The sequence below is a fragment of the Felis catus genome, chromosome B1 (genome assembly GCF_018350175.1).
Source record: "Felis catus isolate Fca126 chromosome B1, F.catus_Fca126_mat1.0, whole genome shotgun sequence".
In the NCBI taxonomy this organism is placed as follows: domain Eukaryota; kingdom Metazoa; phylum Chordata; class Mammalia; order Carnivora; family Felidae; genus Felis; species Felis catus.
The window spans coordinates 77,274,127-77,296,663 of record NC_058371.1 but is presented as its reverse complement, the minus strand read 5'-3'; the positions used below and the strand labels follow the sequence as shown (position 1 = coordinate 77,296,663).

General features: G+C 41.0%; 1 protein-coding gene across 13 annotated transcripts in view; it reads left to right on the top strand.

Annotated features, from left to right (window-relative positions):
* Positions 1-7,973: 7,973 nt before the first annotated feature.
* The window catches only part of DCLK2 (doublecortin like kinase 2), a 162,863-nt gene continuing 148,299 nt past the window's right edge, over positions 7,974-22,537 (top strand). For 3 of the 13 annotated variants that reach the window (XM_045056862.1, XM_045056863.1, XM_045056864.1), the window contains exon 1: positions 7,974-8,838. In XM_045056862.1, the coding sequence (XP_044912797.1) occupies positions 8,418-8,838 (421 nt within the window). In that variant the 5' untranslated portion in view covers positions 7,974-8,417. The remainder of the gene's footprint in view (positions 8,839-22,537) is intronic. The other 10 variants (XM_019828868.3, XR_002155981.3, XM_019828866.3 and 7 more) reach the window with 7 other exon arrangements.

Below are 22,537 nucleotides of genomic sequence, written 5' to 3'. Positions count from 1 at the left end.
AAACAAGTTTATACCACCTCTTACAAAACTTACATTGGGGTAAAACTTTTGCCCCAGGGAAAGTCTTTGACCAAACTAGTAATAAAAGAAAAGGTGATCAATGTTATCCACCTATTCAAACAACAGGTCAAAAATCTAAAGCTTACACATTGTTTGAATTAAGATTCATTAAAATATAAAGTGATTGTTGGGGTGTCTGGGTGGCTCTGTCGGTTGAGTGTCTGACTCAGGTCATGATCCCAGGGTCATGGGAAGCTCCCGACATGGAGCCTGCTTGAGATTCTCTCTCTCTCTCTCTCTCTCTCTCTCTCTCTCTCTCTCCTTCTGCTCCCTCCCCTCCTCTCAGTCTCTCTGTCTCAAAGAAAAAAAAATAATAACATTATTATTTTTATATGATATTATATATTATATTAAGCAATTGTACATTGCAATGTTATATGTCAATTTTACCTCAATAAAAATGAACAAACGAAGCAGTCGTGTGCAGAGACATACCAGGACCGCCATACTGCACTTCTCTGCCGCCTTTCTCTTAACATTCTAAGTTACTTTAAGAATTTCTGACCAAATTATGTGACAAACTGGTAAACTACATGATACGTGGTAGGTGGCTTCAGAATCATTTCAAGAGAAACAATTGGGCAATTTATAGTGGTTTGCAGAACTTCCATCATGTTACAAGGCCTGTCATGTACATATTCAGGCCTTGCCAGGTCTATTAAAGGAATCTGAGAAAGCTGAAGAGATTAAGACAGTCCTTGTTAAAAAATAAGAATTTAAAGGAAAATTATTTGTAATTACTTGGGCAAACCCCATTTTCTACATATTTGTAACTATATACCCAGATTTAGTCAAGCATTCTATGTCTTAATGAAAAGAATATGTCACCTTGGAACAGATCTTTCTTCCAAGTTAGCACCAAGACTTTGTTTCAAGAGAACACATTTTTCTTTCTTTATTTGTTCTTCTCTATGCTTTTGGAATCTGTTGCTAGGCCCAGAGTTGTAGCTCATACGTGGGCCGTCAGAAGGTAGGAAACAGTGCTAGGCACTGACACAGCAATGACAGTTGGAACAGAGGGCCCTGGAGGGCTGAGTCATTTCATAGATGTCTCTTCATGAAGACATGGGACTAAGCTTTTGAACCAGGTAAGACCTCAGGAATTCAGGGCTTACCACTAGAGGGAGGAATTATAGGGTGAAAAAATACTATTATTATTACAGTAATAATAATAAATAGTAACTAATTTTAATTAATTTAAGTACTGAAATAAATGTAATTTTATAATGTTAGCAAACTAAAAATGAACATATGGGTTACATTAGGATGTATAATATTCGGGCACCACACCTAGCTCTGTGCTGACAGCACAGAGCCTGGTTGGGATTCTCTCTTTCCCTTTCTCTGCCCCTCCCCTGCTCACAGTCTCTCTCTTTCTCTCTCTCTCTCTCTCTCAAAGTAAATAAAGAAACTATGGGGTGCCTGGGTGGCTCAGTTGGTTTAAGCGTCCGACTTCAGCTCAGGTCATGATCTTGGGCTTTGTGGGTTCAAGCCCTGTGTCAGGCTCTGTGCTGACAGCTCAGAGCCTGGAGCCTGATTCAGATTCTGTTTCTCCCTCTCTCTCCCTCTCTCTCTCTCTCTCTCTCTCTCTCTCTCTCTCTGCCCCTCCCCTGCTCATGCTCTGTCTCCCTCTCTTAAGAAAACAAATAAACATTAAAAAAAATTTTTTTAATTAAAGTAAATAAATAAATAAATAAATAAAAATATGTGTAATCTTATTGCACACACATATATCTGATCTTTTGTATAAACAATAAATCATGGTCAATATCAGGTGTCTCAGATAGGACTCTGGGAAATACCAAGGAAAAGCCCTTGACCCTAAATCTGTAGCCAAATGAATATAGATTTACTAAAGGTAAAGTGTGGGTAGTATTATTATTAACATATATATGATAAACATATTTTTTTTTACTCTTACTCTTGAATATTTCAAATATGTGTACAGGATACACAACACCTGTCTTAAAATAACCAGCTAATTTGCATTGTAAACCTACTGTAGGTATAAAAATCATTAATTTTTAATTATAACTTCCTAAAGAGACAGACTTCTTTATGATTAATGAATTTTGAAAGCTTGAGATGAACATTTTCTAGAGTTAGCATACCCTGGAGTCAATTTCTATCTCTGCTGCTTAATCTTTCTTATTTCCTCATCTATAATCTGTTTCTTTAACTAGGTCATAACTACTGATTAATCATCACAAAAGCTTTATTACCCTTTAAGTACTCATGAACATCATTATTTTACTCTCAAGTGCATGAACAGTTTGTCACATTCAGTATTAATATAAACATGGAATGTGCTACTGAGAAGAGGAAACCACTAGAAACATGATCGATTTTAAGATAATTCTTTTTGAATTTTAAATGAAGCAAAAAGCTTAGATTTGAAGAGTAAATTTTATACTGGGCTTAGGAAATTTGATTCTATAGAAACAAAATGAGACTACTGTGGTACTTTTCCATGGTCTTTCACTTTTGATATTATTAAAATAATTGTTGAAAATCACTGTCTGTGCCTCCATTCCCTTATCTGGAAAGTAGGAACACTACTACCTGCCCAGGTTTGCTTCTTAGGAAGATTTCAGAGAAAAAGTTCAAATTTCTAAGAAGAGAGTTGCTGTATAATTTTAATGTTTTTATTTCATCTGAACGATTATTGTAGATGAACTAGTAAATCACGAAATAACTGAGCATAATTTTGAATATGTAGATGGAATTTACATAAAAAGTGAGAATCTTTGTCCCAGACACTTTGTGGAAGTGAAATGTACCAATAGGAGGAAATAATAACCACAGTTTCTCTTAGAAAAAAAGGAAAGAATTTGTGTGCTATATACATTTAAAGCATGCATATTTGAATTTTCTTAATGATATTTTTATTAAAAAATTAACCTTAGAATTTAAGAATAATTATTTTGAGGGGTGCCTGGGTGGTTCAGTCGGTTAAGCTTCCAACTTCAGCTCAGGTCATGATCTCGCGGTTTGTGAGTTCGAACCCCGTGTCCGGCTCTGTGCTGACATCTCAGAGCCTGGAGCCTGCTTCAGATTCTGTGTCTCCCTCTCTCTCTGCCCCTCCCCTGCTCATGCTCTTTCTCTCAAAAATAAATACACGTTTTAAAAAAATTACTTTATTTGAGAGAGAGAGAGCACAAGCAGGGGAGAGCGGCAGAGGGAGAGAGAGAGAGAGAGAGAGAGTGAGAGAGAGAGAGAGAGAGAGAGAGAGAGAGAGAGAATCCGAAGCAGGCTCCACACTCAGGGAGGACTCAAGTCTCAATACCACAGCTGGGAGATCATGACCTGAGCTGAAGTCAAGAGTCAGATGCTCAACAAATCCACTGAGCCATCCTGGCATCTGAAACTTGGAATTTTTTAAAGACTTAACCAATAAGCTGAGTTTGAATTTTCTGAACCTGAAAAAGTAGTTTTAATAATTCCCTCGTGTACATTTGCAAAGAAGCCATTAATATATTTGTAAAAAGCTGTAGGAATCATGGCAGAAAGGGCAGCAAGTTTCCCAAGGTGAAACAACAAATAAGAGAACAGTTTATATGAATCTTTTTTCTAGTCTAGGTTCAGGTTATGGAGTAAATGGAGACAGTCTCTCCCTGAACCATTTTGCTTTTTGTCCTTTGTTGTTAGAACTAGACAAAAACACCAAAATGTATAGTCATTAAAGATTATGAAATTAAAAATAATGCTCAGTTTCAAAAATTCAAGTCCATAGTCACCGGGCCCTTCCACTGAAAATAGTCATTTCATCATTTTTGCTTCTGGGAGCAATGTTTGGCACGTAGTGAATAGGAATGAAAACATGAGACAGCAGAAAGTCTTAGCACAGTGCGGTCTAAAAGGCTTGTAAGCATCTTTAGGTAATAAATAATGGAGCTGGAAAACTGCCTGTAAGAGCTAAAGTTTCTGGCCAGAAGTGAAGAGTAGCCAATGCATTTGAAAAGTAAAGTAGCATGAAGCAAAATCAGCAGATGTTCAAGGCAACTTTTCTTATGTAAAACTCCATAAAGAAGCATGGCAGGAAAACTCATTTAAACAAATAATGCTAAAGAAAAATTTGCATTGTATTTGTTAGTCAAGGTAGAGGTAGCCAGGTGAGGTGGTTGGGGGAAGGGAGTTACCACTTGGCAAAAAGGCAGCTCCAAAATTCTAAAATCGTGTTGCTAATCTGTGTGATCTAAGGACAAGTGTTGAGAACAAAAAACAATTACCTTCCCTTCAGGCCTGGTTGAGCTTTTCTGCCCCAAATGGTTTTTAAAAGACTCCTCCTGGATATCATCAAGAAAATGTTCACATCCAGATACTTCGTGATTTAAAATTATTGTTTATCAAGAGCAGAAAAGGGCCATTTGTAATCATGCAAAAAATGGAGAAGAGCTTTTGGATTAAAATTCTTAGATTCTCTGTAGCATAGAAATGAAGTCTTTTTTAAAAGCAGTCTGGGGGCGCCTGGGTGGCTCAGTCGGTTGGGCGACCGACTTCGGCTCAGGTCATGATCTCGCGGTCCGTGAGTTCGAGCCCCGCGTCGGACTATGTGCTGACAGCTCAGAGCCTGGAGCCTGTTTCAGATTCTGTGTCTTCCTCTCTCTCTGGCCTTCCCCCATTCATGCTCTGTCTCTCTCTGTCTCTAAAAATGAATAAACGTTAAAAAAGGTTAAAAAAAATTAAAAGCAGTCTGCACAAAAGTTTTTATTCAGACAAATGTTAGATTAAGAGGTGTGAGAAAAGGTACAGAGAATCCACCACCAACAGAGAGCTAAGGTCAAGGCTGGCTTCCACACGAAGGGCCAGTCAGGGCCAGTCCCTCCTAATGAAGCCTTCTTCAATCAGGACCTGGCAGACAGAACTGGTAGAATCTGCAACCACCAAGGAGAATTAGACCCATCTCTGTAATGACGAATGATTAGCAAAGATAGTGTATCTTGGTTAGAAAAAAAGGAGTTATCTCAACAAAGTAAATAACAGTTGAAACATCCTACTCTTCAAATTCTGCTGTGGCTTAAAAGGAGAGAATTTGCTTTGCTTCTACTATGAATTAACCCTAATTAATTAATAGTTGCTCACCTAGGACCCCCAAATTTTGTTTGCATTAAGATTGTAATGCTGAAACTAATTTTTTGCCATCGCAATAAAAATTCAAATTTTGGCAAACTGGGTTTTGATACATACCACATATTAAGTAAATATCTTATGAAAAGTGATTACATCTTAATTCTTATATGAGGGTTAGGAATAAAATTCTTTAGACAAATTAATGCAAAGAGCATAAGCAAAATAATTTTAACTAACAGCTGTGGAAATTCTTTCTCTTCTCCCTTCACTCTTGTTGAGAAACAGTAATCTTTTTTAAATTTAGGGATATAATGTTAGGGAATAATGTTAAAATAATGGCATATTACATAATTGTATTTACTATGAAAGAAGGCCAAATCTTTTGTCAGGGATCTTTGAGTGAGAAAATGTGTGTAGTCGGTGTTCTAAAGCTCGAGTGATTGAAGCCTGCACTACCAGCCTGCAAGATGACCCCAATGATCCCTGACCCCTGGTAGTCATACCCTTCTGTCCCACATTAACAGGGCTGACCCATGTAACTCACAGGATGCTATGGGAATGACATAATGGTTTTCACCTTGTTCTCTCATGAATGCTTGTTCTAGAGGAAGCCAGCTGAGATGTTACAACACTCAAGCGACCCTACAGAGAGGTGCTCATGGCAAGGAACTGAGAGCTCCTACCAACCATGTGAGTGAGCCAGGTTGGAAGTGGGTCTTCCAGTGCCAGTCAAACCTTCACAGGACTGCAGCCCCAATCAACATCTTGACTGCAATCAAATGAGAACTCAAGGGAAACTGCCCCTAGATTTCCGAATCACAGAAACTGCTGAGTTAATAAAGAAATTTACAGCAATACTTATTGCTGTAAATCACAAGATTTGGGATAATTTGTTACTACAGCAGTAGATTAGAAAGTGTGTGTGTGTTTCCCCCCTCCAAGAAATAGTAATAGCAAAACAAATGAACACACCCATTTTAAGTCATTTACAAAGCTGATTGGTTCTGCAATTACTTGGACTTATGAGGCCTTATCTCAAGGAATTTACCATTTAGTTCCTTTTTTTTGAAAGTGCTGTGCCTAGACCAGCAGCATTGGCATTACCTGGGAGCTTGTTAGGAATGTAGAATTGCAAATTCTATCCCAGACCTACTGAATCAGAAGCTACATTTTATGAGATTCCCCCACTGCATGTAAGTACATCGAAGTTTGAGAACACTTATGTGTTTGATTGTTAATGTTACAGCCTGTAGTTGGAAACCCTGGCTATGTACATTAAGAGCACTTTCAAAAACTACTGTTGGAGAAGCCCAACAGTAAATTGTGATTTAATTGGCCTGGATTGAGGTCTATTTTAGAAATTTTTCCCTTGAAAACTACACTGAAACCTCAGATCAGCTGACTTCCTGGCCTGCTCCAGGCCTGATTCTAGAAGTCAGCTATGTCCGGGTCTGTCCCTGAGATTGCTCTGGGGCTACAATGCTGCACTGAACAGGATTCTTCTGGGGCATTGCCAGGCCAAGGCAACTTCACACCTGCTCAAGAACTACTATGGATTTTTCTGCCTTCTCATATTCATGTTCTTCCAGGACTCAGTTCATTCCAAGAAAAGTATCCGTGCTTTCCTAACTTACAGGTCGATTTGGATTTGTTTTCTAGGGCCAGAGAACCAGGTGCTGAATAAATAAGGTTTCAGGGTAGGTTGGGTAACCTGCTGGATTAGGACCAAACATCTTTTAGTTTTATATTTCCCTAATGGCAAAATGGAAGTAACTAATGTTTCTCACAAGCCTTCAGGAGATATGTTTTTACTGTTGACCAAACGCTAGTAAACTAAGATTTCCAATGTGATGGGTGCTTACAAATGTTAGACATATTGCTTAATAAGAAGCTTAAATTTACAACATTTAATACCACTTGAGTGCAAGTGGGGGAGGGGAGGTGTTTGTTTCCCTTACTAACGCATCCCCAGTGATGGAAACAATGCCTAGCACATGGCATGCTCTTAAGAAATATTTGTTGACATAAATCCCTCAAAACCCAGTAACTTGTGATGATTCATTCAAAGTTACTCAGCATTCTATGTTAGCAAATCTGCAATGGAAACTGTTTTATTAAAGGTTTTTTAAATAAAGCTTCAAATTTCCTCTTAAAAAGTAAATTTTGTGCCCAAATCCAATGGCATGTTTCGAATGTCTGCCCTAGTTTGGCCTCGGTTCCTCCTTTGGAGATTAGTTAGGGATGTGATCTCTGCCCTTGAATCTCCTTCCTTTGTAGTTTTTTTGGCCTGCGCGTTTACGTTTCCCAGGCGGAGGAGCGCGCGCCGCGGCTGCGCCCATTAGCGCGCTGCGCGGGTTTGTAGCTGTCAGGCGGGCGGGGCTGCCTAGGACCCGGGAGGAGCCGCTCCTCTCGCGCCGCAGAGCCTCCGCGCCGACCCGTGCGTCCCCCTTCTCCTGGCGCACCCACTTCCCTCCCTGGTTTTGGCAGCCCTTTGGGGGCAGGAACCACCCCCCCCCAACCCCGCGGAGTCGGGGTGCGGATGCTCGTGGGTGGACTGGGCCGGCCGGCAGAGAGGGAGGCGGGCTGCATTATTTCCCGCTAGGGCCGGGCTCTGGGGGAGGAAGGGGCCCCGCACTGCCTTCCCAGCCTGAGTCCGCGCGCGCCGCCCCAGGGCAGGGCCTGCGGAGGAGCGAGGCGGCGGCGCCGCATCCCCGGCCTCTGGCTGGGCGCGTGGGCGGGCCGAGGCCGGGCGCGACGCCCCTGCGGGCCCGCGGCGCCTCTCCCACGCTCCCAGCTCCTCCCCCTTCTCTTCCTTCCCCTCAGCCTCCCGGGAGCCGCCGGCGGACGCGAGCCGCGGCGGGCGCCCGAGCTTTGTGTGTGCCCGCGGGCCCGGGGCGAGCCTGGGGCGGTCCAACTTTGCGGCTCCTGGCCGGCTCCCAGGCGGGAGTTGTGAGGCGTGGCTTGGTGGAGAAGGCAACCGGCGTTGGGGGGCGGGGGGGCCGTGAGGCTCCCCGGTAGGCGGGAGGGATCGAGCGAGCCGCTCTGGACAATGAGCTGGGCAGCTCGACGCTGTGGCCACTTTTAGTGGGGGCGCGGGCCGGTCGGCGCCTCGGCTGCTCAGAGGCCCCCACCTGCGAGGAGAGGGCGGGATGCCAGAGCCAGGTGTCCCGGCGCTGTGAGGCCCCTCACGGTCAGACGTCCCTGTACTTGATTCTCGCATTGACGTTAGGCTACCGAGAGGTTGTGGCTGGGACGTTTTTTTGTGGGGAGCCCTTGGAGCAGCCGCGATGGCCAGCACCAGGAGTATTGAGCTGGAGCACTTTGAGGAACGGGACAAAAGGCCGCGACCAGGGTCGCGGAGAGGGGCGCCCAGCTCCTCAGGAGGCAGCAGCAGTTCGGGCCCCAAGGGGAACGGGCTCATTCCCAGCCCCGCGCATAGTGCCCACTGCAGCTTCTACCGCACGCGGACCCTGCAAGCTCTGAGCTCGGAGAAGAAGGCCAAGAAGGCACGCTTCTACCGGAATGGGGACCGCTACTTCAAGGGCCTGGTGTTTGCCATCTCCAGCGACCGCTTCCGGTCCTTCGATGCCCTGCTCATCGAGCTCACCCGCTCCCTGTCGGACAACGTGAACCTGCCCCAGGGCGTCCGCACCATCTATACCATCGATGGCAGTCGGAAGATCTCCAGCCTGGACGAGCTGCTGGAAGGTAGGAGGAGAGGGCCCCGCGCAGCAGGTGCGGCCCAGCGCGACAGCAGGTGCAGTGGCCATGGGCCGGCGCGCGCCCGCTTGCGCTGCGCAGAGGGGAGTTTATGGGGTGTTTTCTAGGCCGCCATGGGAATTGTACGTTTCTGTCTGCTTTTTTATAGATTTTGTGTGTGGGGCGCGCTCCCATATACAGTGTCCTTTCCCGGAGATTTGTCTTTAAAAAAGAAAAAAAAAAAAAAAGCCCAGTGGCCTTTCGTGCCATCTCTTAAGATTGGTGAACTTGGAGTTTTTGTTTTTAGTGCAAATTGTTTAAAAAGGTGGCTCTCAGCTGAGGATCTGATGATGATAAGCTTTGATGATAAGCTTTCTGTTTGGCCCTCTGTGTGGACCTCGGTGCAGGCACCTGTGATGTTCCAGCGTTTGGGACCCTGTTGTACCTGCTCTACTCAGAAGTTGTGGTTGTGAAACGCTCTAGGCTGACTTTCCTAGTTTGGCTTTCAGCGTGTAATTTAAGGTCAGAAGGCATGATCCTAGACAGTGGCTCTCAACCTTGGGAGCATCTTGGATCACTAGGGACTTTAAAAAATTATGGATGGCTGTACCCTGCCCCCAGATATTCGGATGTTTGGGGTGTGATCTGGGCAGTTGGAGTTTTAAAAGCTCCCCAGGTGGTTGCAATGTACAGACAAGATTGAAAACCACTGTGCTACAGGGTTTTCTACATTTGGCTGGTAATGAGGTGAATCAAGGTCAGTCTCTCCTGCCTCCTCCCCTACTGAAAGTAGCTAGTTAAGATGATAGAGTCTGTTGGAGTCAGCAGTTGGGGCCTATAATGAATTAGTAATCCTAGAACGTTAACCATGCTTCACTCAGAGGGACTGCTTGGCTGTATGTTGTGTCATCCTTGAATTCTTGCAATAATGTATTCTTTCCTTTCAAGGGGAAAAGGCATCACTAGTAGTTAAGAACTTCTTTCCAGATCTAAACACTACCTATAAAGATGACAGAACTCAAGTGTATGCAGACTGCATGTTTGCATACTGTCTGCTCTCATGCATTTTAACAAAAAAAGCAAAAAACAAAAAACTTATTCTTGGATGGGGGAGGGGCAGAGAGAGAGAATCCCAAGCAGGCTCTGCACTGTCAGTTTGGAGTCCGACTCGGGGCTTGATCCCACAACCTGTGAGGTCATGACTTGAGCTGAAATCAAGAGTCAGATGCTTAACCCACTGAGCCACCCAGGCGCCCCTCCCATGCATCTTTCTTAATGCAGATGGTACATTCCATGTCGTGATAACAATATTGGCTTAGCACAGAAAGGAAACTGAACTTTGAGCCAACTATTTTTCTTATATTATCTCATCATGTTCTTATGTTATGGTTTGAAGACAGTTTGACAATCTTACACATTAGGAAACTTGAGCAACATGCCTGTTACACAGTGCCTGCATATAATGCCCTTTCATCTCCAGTTCACCGCTAATAAATTGATGTAGCCATACTGAGGAGTACTGAAAGTGGTTGAGTTTCTCTACTTCGTCATTGTTACCAGAGGTTTTCCCTGTCTTGGCTAGATGAGGACCCTGCCCAAATTAAGTTGTCTCTTCAGCGTGTGTGTGTGTGTGTGTGTGTGTGTGTGTCTTCTTGACTTCACACATTCACTTGGTCATTTGTGTGTTTTGGTTTTAAAGTCCTCCTGAGGAGGTGATGACAGCCAGAGGAGTTTAAATAAAGTGATACATTGTTAAAAGGGCTTTATTGATTTATCATGTGAAATACTTAAAGGAAGAATTTGCCTAGATATTTCAAAACTGAGTAACGTTTTCTGACTGACCCAAGCCAGATTAGCAGCCCTGTGGAAAAATGAAGGCAATGCCTATTGCTTAAGTACCCATTTCTCACCTTCCCTTGGGATACCGTGCATAGTGTCTGAGGAAGGACAAAAATTTTAATATACTCTCAAGTAATTTTAACAGTGTATTTGCTACATGAAATTAGTGTACTCCAAAGATAAATATCATCATGGTGGGGGGTGGTCAAGATGACCATTATGCATATGAGTTAATGAAAGCACATATTTTACCCTGAGTTTGTCATTGCCCAGGTGTTGCATGGTCCACTGAAACTGTATAGTCAGCTGTAAGTTGAAAGTTGACAAGTTTACTTCTGATTATGTACTCACTGATATTTGGAGGATGGGGAACCATAAGAATGTGTAGAGTCCAAATTTTACTACCGTATGATAAATGGTGATTAACATAAATAATTTGCACAACAGAAGCGTTTCCCTGGTCTAGCCAATTGCCTACTTGTTTCAAGCAGTATTTAATATAATAAAATTACTGCAAAAGAAGAAAATTTGTGCCCTTCTTTTGTCATAGTGACATTCTCTCTGACAATGGATCTTTGTCTAGGTCTTGAATTTCCAACAAAATGAGTGGAATACCCTGTTTCAAGGCTGTTTGCAAGAAAAAAAATAAATGCTTAATATCAGTCATTTGTGAATTTAAATAGTTTAAATTTTTAGTTAAAATTGTGTGCTCAGATGTTCAGATTTATCATGAGGAAGAACTAACCAGCTATCTGCAAAATTACTATTTGCATCAGTAAAAATGAGCGCACAGACTGTATAGTGTTGCCCATATAGTCAAAATTGACTATTTTAGATCATTTTTAAAAAACTATTTTATTTTTAAATTGTATTATTATTTTAGTAATCTCTACACCCAACATGGGGCTTGAACTTATTCTGAGATTGAGGGTCCTATGCTTTTCCAGCTGAATCATCCAGGCACCCTTGGCCATTTTATTTTATTTTTTTTAAGTAGGCTTCAGGCCCAGTGAGGAGCCCAAAATGGGGCTTGAACTCATGGCCCCAAAATCAAGACCTGAACTAAAATCAAGAGTTGGACTGAATGAGCCACCCAAGTACCCCTCCCTCTCCCTGTTTTGAGTACAGGTAGGGGAGAGTGGCAGGGGGAGAGAGAGAGAGAGAGAAAGAGAAAGAGAGGCGGGGGGGGAGAATCCCAAGCAGGCTCCATGCTCAATGCACAGCCCTACTTGGGATTTGATCCCATGACTCTGGGATCATCACCTGAGCTGAAATCAAGAGTCAGACACTCGACTGACTGAACCACACAGGTGCCCCTGGTTCATTTGTTTTCTTTTTAAACGTTTATTTGAGAAAGGGGTGGGGAGTGTGATGGGGGAGGGGTGGAGAGTGGGAATCCCAAGCAGTCTCCATGCTATCAGTGCAGAACCCCATGCAGGGCTTAATCCCAGAAACCATGAGATCATGACCTGAGCCAGTTTCAAGGAGATACTGCTTTTCTAGAATGTTTCTCTAAAACGCTTTTAGTGGAGAATAGAAAGTGATGATTCAAGACAGCTGGGCATGAACACTCATTTAGAGCCCCAATCCTGTTGAACTCAGATGACAAAAGAAATTTGCATGGCCCAGATTTTTTCTTCTGCCTTTGACCTTGAATGTCTTTGGAGACTGAAAACAGTGTTCAGGTGTTGGCTGGCACTCCTCCTGTACTATGCTGAACCAGCAGGCATCTTCAGCCTTTTGGTTTACTTCCCCTTGCTGGATTAATTTCACTGAGTTGGTGCTGTGCATCCCTGTACTACGTTTAGTCTTTGAAACTGGATGGGCACATTCTCTCAGAGGAGGACTGTGAGTCATAACAGTCAGCACTGGGAAAATCTGTTTCAGTTGTCTGAAGCCATGATCCAGCCAAACTTACAGCATCTCTGGTAGACAACTGAGGATGTTCAGATGACTTGTTCTTAAGTTCTCATGTCTGTGGCTAAGAGTCAGAATTCCTAATCTTAGGTGTTTAAGTTTATTTAAGTAATCTCTACAGCCAACCTGGGGCTCGAACTCATGACCTATAGATCAAGAGTCATATGTTCCTCTGACTGAGCCAGCCAAGCACTCCTCTAGTCTTAGTTTTTGTTTCATGACTGTTCTCCCCTTCTGAACATTTTGGCTATATTTGTGAAGTTTTGATGTCCTAAAGAGAGATGGATAGTAGATTCATGGATAGTAGAAATAATGCCTGATTGAGTCAGGATCCCTGGGTTCTAGTGACTGGATTTAAGGAAAAATCACCTCTGTTCTCTGGGCATTAGGGTCCTTTCCTGTTGAATGAAAGGTTGGCAGATTATCTAAAGAATATCCTTTCTAGACTGAAAGTATATACCCTTCCCCTTTCTAAGTGATTACTGAGTGTATGATGCCCTGGGCTGCCTTTCCCTACCCAGAACCTGTCTTCTAGGAAATTACCAAGGCTGCAGATGTCCTACTACCAAGCAAGTAGTGGGTGTAAGGGTCTGATGAAGTATTTGCCAGGAGTCAAAAATATTAATAGCCACCTGTCTCTGCCTCTCTCATTCCAAAGTAAAATGTTGTTTTATGTTGTTTTGATCTTTTACTCCTCAGTAACAACAAACATTGAATTTTTTTGGTGAGAGAATTTTGATTGTTTTGGTAAGTGATACTTACATTCTTCCATTAAATGAACTTGAAAATTAGCTTGAATTCTTTTGAATTTAAGAAAAATAAGGTTCTAAAGTGATCAAGCACTTGATGTTCCTGAGGTTCTCCTAGTAAGCCTAGTTTATTGAATCTGTTTGGTTAGGTCAACCTCTTTGAAGGTGTTAAACCAAAATACAGTTACTGAGAGAGTATTTAAGTAAAAATGAGTCTCAATAAGAACCTAGATTATAGGGTAAGGGTTCCCCTCGACCAAAGATCGATTTTTTATAGTAATAATAGAAATCGAGTTCTTTACAACTTGTTATGGTGAGGAAAGAAACATAAACTCTGTGAGTTATAAGATATTTGCACATAGAAGTCAAAAGTAGTACACTAAGGCATTTATGATGATCAGATGTGGCAGTTTAACATTGAATTTTAGGTGTGCAAGCCTTCTCTGGCAGACTCCTAGGTTCTTCAAGACCCACTTCAAATATTACTTCTCTATGAAGTCTCTTTCCAGACCTTAGGGATATTGGTCTCAGATAGTTGTTGATCGAGAGTATATTTGTTGTTGTTCCAGGTGCTGTTCCAGGGTACAGTCTCTTTCCTCAAGATGCTCATAGAGGAAGAGAGATAATGAACATACACACACACACACACACACACACACACACACACACACAGCTGGTCCCAGCTCATATGCTGTAAATGAAGTAGAAATGAGGTAGGGGCAGGATGATAAAAACATCTTTCCTGAGAAACAGATGTTGGAGTTAAAGTCTGAGGTGAAGCTTAGAACTCTTCCCTTTTCTTACCTCACAGCATTTTTCCTTAGCACTATTATTATAACACTGATCTTTGTAATTAGTGGTGTATCAGGTTGGGAGCATGGTGAGGTCAGATCTCTTGCACACACAATAAATTCATTGAATAAGTAGGCCAGAAAGTGATTGTACCTCTAAGTCCCTTGGTTGTCAAGGGAAGTTTTGTATGAATTGAGTTGTTCCTCTATATTTGTGAAAAAATACATACTTTGAAAAATTGGAGTATGTTTAGATACATTAAAGATTCTGTGCTCACTCATCATTGTGGAGAAAGTGACTTTTCCAGAATACCTGCTTCTACAAATCTGATTATTTTCTTCCTCTCATTTCCTAAAATAGGGAAATTTGGATATGCTATAATACAGCCACCTAATAAGCTCTTTCCAGAAGTAATGGGAAGAGAAGTTTTCATTTGAAGAATAAAGAATTATTAAGGTTGAGGGGAAGAAATGGAATATTCAGGAGATCACATATGAATTCAAGTATGACACAGTGATACTTGGGTAGTTAAAAGAAAATATCAATATTTCATAAGGTTTTCAGCTATGGAAATAGTTTATGATCTTGTGATATAAAATAAACTAGATTCCCTTGGGCAGTGGTTGTCAGACTGCTTTCTTCACTGCTGGGAAGGCTAGAGGAGTTGCTGTGGGTCTCTACTGCCTGTCTGGATCTCTTCCCCCTCATTTCCACCTGCCTATACTCCCACCACTTCTGTTTTTTATTTCTTCTATTGATAAATCACTACTAGTAGTGGTTTTTACTACTAGTAGTAAAAACCAAAACCACTACTCTGAGGATTCAGGATTCTTACATTAACACCATCTCATCATAAACACGTGAGATATTTTATTTCATTCATTCATTCATTCATTCATTCCTTCCTTTTTCAAGTTTTTATTTAAATTCCAGTTAGTTGGCTCAGTCGGTTCAGTGTCTGACTTTGGCTCAGGTCATGATCTCACAGTTCGTGGATTCGAACCCCCTGTCAGGCTCTGTGCTGAGCCTACTTGGGATTCTCTCTCCCTCTCTCTTTCTCTGCCCTCCCCCACTCACATTTTCTATCTCTCAAAATAAATAAATTTTTAAAAATTCCAGTTAGTTAACATACAGTATAATATTTGATTCAGGGGTAGAACTTAGTGATTTTATCACTTACATGTAAAACCCAGTGCTCATCACAAGTGCCCTCCTTAATACCCATCACCCATTTAACCTATCCCACTGCCCACCTCCCCTCTAGCAAAGCTCAGTTTTTTCTTTATAGCTAAGAGTCTGTTTTCTGGTTTGCTGCTTTCCCCCCTCTGCTATGTTCATCTGTTTTGTTTTTTAAATTCCATATATGAGTGAAATCATATGGTGTTTGTCTTTCTCTGACTTATTTCATTTACCATAACACTCTCTAGCTCCATCCACGTCGTTGCAAATGGCAAGATTTCATTCCTTTTTTTTTGAACTTTTTTATTTAATGTTTTTTATTTATTTTTGAGAGAAAGAGATAGAACCCTCTAGCATGAGCGGGGGAGGAGCAGAGAGAGAGGGAGACACAGAATCCGAAGCAGGCTCCAGGCTCTGAGCCGTCAGCACAGAGCCCAACACGGGACTCGAACTCACGAACCATGAGATCATGACCTGAGCCTGAGATCATGACCTGAGCCGAAGTCAGACGCTCAACCGGCTGAGCCACCTAGGCCCCCCCCAGAGTTCATTCTTTTTTATGACTGAATAATATTCAGGAACAGTATTCCATTGTGTGTGTATATATCTATGTGTATAGATCTATATATAAATATGTATATATCTTTATCCATTTATCATTTGATGTACATGTGAGCTGTTTTATTTACAGTCATTGTGTGAAGTCCTTTACATGTTTCGTCTCATTTAACTTTTACGCTGTCTTGTGAGATATGCTGCACTGTCTTTCCATTTTACAGATGGGGAGGCTCAGAGAGGATAAAGAAATTGCCCTCTCACGCCATGAGTAAAAGGTGGGGCTGAAGCTCGATGTCTTTGTCCTTTGCTTTTGAACTGTATTCTGAACTGCCTGTTTTGTACCACCTGTGAGGAAATGGGGTCTATTCCAACCCCCCAGGTTTACATAGATCGCAGCGTATGAGCAGTGTAGAACTCCAAACATGTTAATCACTTATGTTTAGAAAATGAAGATCACAGTAGTTCATTAGTCACTGTAGGTGTAAAGACAATTTAGGATGTTTCATGTATGGGTCCTGAATAAAATGCATTATCCTACATACCTGCAAAGTAAGATCTGTGCATAGTTCTGCATAGTTGCCTTGCTTGACCCCAGTAAAATGAAAGACATGTTAGGTAATTGCTAAGGCCCTTTCCCCTTTAAAGTTCAGTGATCTTGGGAAATTCTTTAGGGAGTGGGAAAGAGAAATGATCTTGGCTCTATCTGGCTCTATGTCACTTTTTAAATGTGGCCAGCTTTAGGGGCACTTGGCTGGTTCAGTTGGTAGAGCATTGTCTTGAGGTGGTGAGTTTGAGTTCCGTGTTGGGTGTAGAGATTACTTAAAAAATAAAATCTTAAAAAACAAAACAAAAATGTTGGTCATGTTTAGAAGGAGTTCTTAGAACCCTAATAACCTGCAGGAGGCTCTTCTCCACAAAACATTCTCAGGAAAGGGAAAATTACAAACCTATTGAGGACTGGGACCACAGTTATTTTATTCATTTCTTTATCCCATGCAACAAATACCTTTGGGCACAAGATATTTGATGATTTATTTAACTCTTGTGCTATATATAAGAGCTTTTAGTAGGTGAGAATAGGTGGATATAGGTGTTTTTGAAACCTTTCTTAGTTACCACAGCCAGCTGGACAGTTGGCTAGATTTGTAGAGGTAGAATAAAGCAGTAGAGTAGGCATACTGTAATTTGTTAGAAGCTCTACTTTATAGAGTGAAAGAGTAGGAAAAATTGACTTGTGAGATCAACTTAAGTAATTTTGATTACACTATAACCTTTGCAAGCATCTCAAAGTGACTAAAATAATCTACAATTATGACCTGCTGCGTTATCTGCTGTTTATATGTTGATTAAATTATACTCTCAAAAGTTTTAACATATCTTCACTGATTTATCTCTCTCTTCACTGTGTATATTTTACAGACTTAAGATTACTTTAAGTTTTGCAGCACCCAGGTGGCTTAGTCGGTTAAGTGTCTGACTCTTGATTTGGGACCAGGTCATGATCTTGCAGTTGACAGTGAGCCCCAAATCAGGCTCTGGGCTGAGCATGGAGCCTGCTTAAGATTCTGTCTCCTTCTGCCCCTCTTCCCTGGGCTCTCTCTCTCTAAAATAAAAAAGATTAAGTTTGAATAATAACAATATAATTATTTCTTAAAGGTAATGATTGTTGCTTTCTTCCCAGTACCTTTGTCCATTATATTGGTCTTTTTTCTTAACGGTATTTTGCCTCATTGGCAGAGAATCAAAGAAAGAAAAAAGAAGTTATGGAATTTTAGTGTTTACATTCATGTTCATCAAGCCTCTGTGAGGAAAGAACTTGAGAAATAGCCTGTGAACTCATCTTGTACTAGTTTAGTGATCAAGGTCAATAGTTGGAAGGCTCCACGTGAACCCTATGATGTATATAAAACACTTAGCAGAGTCCTAGCATTCAGTGGCTCTTTGGTAAATGGTAGTGGTCCTTAACATCTTAAACCACATTTTATGCCCTTATAACTTGCCTGCTGTATTCTAGAGACACCCTTTGGAGCTACATACGACTTATCCTACTTTTACATGGCAGTTCTTCAGACATCTTGAGACAGTGGTCATACTTTACTATTTCTCCTTCCTTTCTGTCCTGCAAACATCACCTATTTTGGGGGTAAATATCTGGCTTCTGAGTTTTTTATCACTTGCATTGTATCTTTTTGAGCCATCGTCACTATCAATCACTTGCTTAAAACTGGGGCCAAGTCTCCCTCTTAGACTCACAGTGAGATTTAAGGAATGAAGGAGGAAGGTGTTAAGCAAAGCTCTCCAGAAGTTGGGGAAACTCTGTCAAGGAAAGTTTTATCTCTGCTCAGATGGTGAGCCAGTTGAAGGACTGACCCTCGATCCATTATGCCCCAGTTGCTTTAGAAGTATTAGCCGGGCACATTGTGGTTTGACGTTTTCTCTCTTTTTCAGCATCCTTAAAATTATAGTATTTCTCAGGGCACCTGGGTGGCTCAGTGGGTTAAGCATCTGACTCTTGATTTTAGGTCAGGTCATGACCTCACGTTTTGTGGGATCGAGCCCCACGTCGGGCTGATAGCATGGAGCCTGCTTGGGATGATCTCTGTCCCCCTCTTTCTCTGCCCCTCCCCCTGCTCTCTTTCAAAATTAACTTTAAAAAAGAAAACCATTGTATGTTTCTTAAACTTTTACAGTATTTGGGCCACTTAACAATGCAAAACAATGTGAAAATGTAACAGTTAACTTGTAGAAGTCCAGTATTGCCTTAATTACTTTAATTACATTGTCACTTAAATACATAGAAAGGTAGGTATACTTGTACCATAGGTCTTATACACCAATACAACCTAAACAATTTGATAACGTAAATACCAACAGAAGTGTATAATCAATAAAAATGTAAAATAGAAATATAAAGCTGCAGATAGATCCTATTTGTTCACGCTAAATTGTTCCCAAATGTGACCATGGCACTGAAAGCTGAGTTCAGTGTGCTGTATTTCAAAATGCCATGTAATGAGTCAGTCTTGCACTGTTAGCAAGCCTCCATTCTTACAGAGTACAGTTATGTCTTCTGGCCTTAACTTGCTTCAAACACATCTTTTATGTAAAGTCCACTTCTCTTTTTCCTCATGAACTCCCAGCATAGTTATACCACTTGGTGTCAAAAGAGTTAAAACTGTGGACAGAGTGGCCTGACTGTACTTTATTCAGAAGCAGTTGTTCACATGTTCTAGAATAGAATGATAAAAACATTTAAAATTTTGTCAGAATAAACACAGAATTAAAATTGTCATAATGAACAGGTTAGAGAGGGAGAGAGCCAAAGCATAAGAGACTCTTAAAAACTGAGAACAAACTGAGGGTTGATGGGGGGGGGGAGGGGGGGGAGGGAGGGGAGGGTGGGTGATGGGTATTGAGGAGGGCACCTTTTGGGATGAGCACTGGGTGTTGTATGGAAACCAATTTGACAATAAATTTCATATTTAAAAGAAAATTGTCATAGTGAACTCTTGCAGATCGCGGAACATGCTTGGTGTAAGGCACAAAAAGATAGTGGTTGTGATCTGTAGGTTCTATCCTACCAGGAGACTAGAGAAAAGTGTTAAAGCTTTTTGGTCAGTGAGTAGGCTGTTTTTTTTTTTTGTTGTTGTTGTTGTTGTTGTTGTTTGGTAGGATTATTTCTTCTACTTTTACCTAATTTTTTTGGTATTCAGTGAAACTTCTCTGAAATTTCAATGCTGAAGCATGGATTTCTGGGCATACTTACTCATAGATATGCACATGTTCACAGTAGCTTTTGTACCCCTTTCTCAGTGGAATGTATCACAGACTGTACTGCCAGATGTGACTTTAGGACGCGGCTTGGTTCAACCAGTTGCCTTCAGATGTGTTGAAAGAGCATTGGTTTTAGAGATGGAAGATCGCATTTTGTGTCCTCAAACCTGCCCTGCAGGAAATGCCATTATATTTGTTTTGCGAATGCAACAGCAATCCGCCATGACACAGCAAAGGAGTGCAGAGTCAGATAGGCTTCCAGGCCAGAGAAGTGCACTGTGTGTAACTCTGCTGAGCCCTGTAAGTTCTGGGCACTGTACAGTTAGGGTGAAAAAAATCTGACTAAGTTGTTTGCCACAACAGAATAATAAATCAGCCTTACTTTTCCTCAGCCTGTATTTTTCTTAACCAGATGGGCGTGGGAATTCATGTCTGATGTGCTTTAGATGCACACATTTTAATTCACCCAGGACAGTCTCACAAAGGCTGTATTTGATGAAGGACATCAAACCATTTTGTAGATGCAGTATACCCAGATTTATCTTCCTTGGTTATATGCCTTTGGAGCAATTTTTTTTTCTCAGTTTTGAAAGTTAGCAAAGAATTAAGGTTCCTAAGATTATTGCTGATATTAGACCTAAAGTGTCAGTCAGCCAAGCTTTCTTTTCCTTTTGTCTTTCTATTTTTATGTTACCATATTTAAATCTGTGTAGGGGGAGCTGGGCTTTTTTCTAAGCTTGAAGAGCCCTTTCACTTTAGACTTGTATCATAAAGTTCAGTGCTTGCTTTATTCCAAGGTATGTGTACTCTCAATGTCCAAATTTTGTAGCATTGATTTTCTGCCATGAATATCAAAATAGTTTATAATTACAAACTAATTAGTAGCATTAGACAGTTAATCTAAATATTTTCACAGAAGTGAATGAGAGACTTTACAGGAAGTGATATAAAAGTAAGCTAAACCTACTGTTGTTGAGGGGTGCCTGAGTGGCTCAGTAGGTTAAGCATCTGACTTCAGCTCAGGTCATGATCTCATGGTTTGTGAGTTCGAGCCCCACACTGGGTTCTGTGCTGACAGCTCAGAGCCTGGAGCCTGCTTCAGATTCTGTGTCTCCCTTTCTCTCTGCCCCTCCCCATGCTCTGTCTCTCTCTTTCAAAAATAAATAAACATTAAAAAAAATTAAACATACTGTTGTTGAATTTCCAACTGTAAGTTTGCAAAGTAACTATTTGTAATTTCTAACAGTAAATTGACATTTAAATGTTGAGAGATTACTGTGATTTAGCCATTAAAAATATTCATGTGTACACACACCCATATACATATATATATACACACACACATGCATATTCCATTGATTGAAAGACACATTACATTTATTAGACTAAAAAAGTGCCCTGTACACTTGAAATTTGTATGACACTGTATGTTAATTATTCTTGAATTTTTAAAAATAAGTGTGTGCCCTGGATTCTTGATGCTTTGGTCTGAAATGAATTAGGAATGTTGGTAGATACTAGACAGCCTTCATATATATGCCTTAGGTTGCCTTTCAGTGGACTGGCCTGACCTAAGAATGTCTCCAGTCATGTACAACGTCTTTCAGGAACCTGACCCTGAGCCTCCCAGGGTCATTCTGTATAAACAGCTACACTGTGCAAATGTTTTACCCAGACCTAATGCAACTCCAGACTGTGAGATGTGTAAGTTTGCATTTCCATCATTACTTTGACAAACATGTTTTCAGTCCCTGTTACATACCAGGTACTGTGCTAGATGTGGGTAGTATAAAAAAGATAGTATTTTTAAGAGCTTCCAGTCTAGGCAATGGTTTGTAATGAGAGGTTGTTTTCATAGTCACTTGTGAAGTTAAAAACCCTTACCTACTTGTTCTGGTCCTACCTTCCAGTGATTCTAGTGATTCAGTTGGAAAAGTGGTGAGGTCTGAGCATCTGTACTTATACAATGAAGTCACCTGATTAAAAAAATTCTCCACTAAGAACCATTGGAAGAGAGAAAGAAAGAATAGATAATTATGAGAAATTGATGCATTCTGAGCTCAGGATACAACAATAATGTAACTTTAAAAATTTTGTGTTGAAATTATGAAAATTCATATACATGTACAGCCCAGTGAGTTGTTATGAAGTGAACACCTTTGTGACTACCAGCCATTTCAAGAAACAGAATATTTCCAGAATCTGAGAAGCCCTCCCTGTGTCCCTTCCTAGTTAAAATTCTTCACAAGGTAACAGTAGCCTGACTCTTTTATCTATATTTCTACCACCAATGAGGGCATCCCTAATTGATACAAGTTAGTTTTGTCTGTTGTGGACTGGAGAGGAATTGAATCCTACTACGTGTATTCTTTTGTCATCTTTTTTCTGACCATTGTTTGTAAAATTCATCCAGGTTGTTAATATGGCTCTTGTTCATATTCATTACTGTATTATTGGTAGACATGACCATACCACAATCTGCATATTCTCCTGTTGGACATGTGGATTGATTTTTCATCTGTGGCTGTTGAGCGATATTTCCACATACACATGCTAGTGCCCATGTGCATGAGTTTTTCTGGGATATTTTTCTGGGGTGGATTCCTGGGTCATATGATGTGTATATTGTAAACCTAGTATTAGATAGTGTTTTTCCTAGGTAATGGAACCAATTTAAAATCTTTCCAGCAATGTATGATGGTTCCTATTGCTTTACCTCTTTGCCAAGAGTGTCTAATCTTGACTGGTCAGTTAAAAAGAGGCAAGATGGGAGAAGGAGGAAGGTTATTTCAGACATACAAGAAGCAAAGAAAATAAGAGGGCATGATGGGTTTGGAAGGAAGTTGCAAATATACTGGTATGACACTGACTTAGGAACCTGTGGGAAAGTGGTGGAAGAT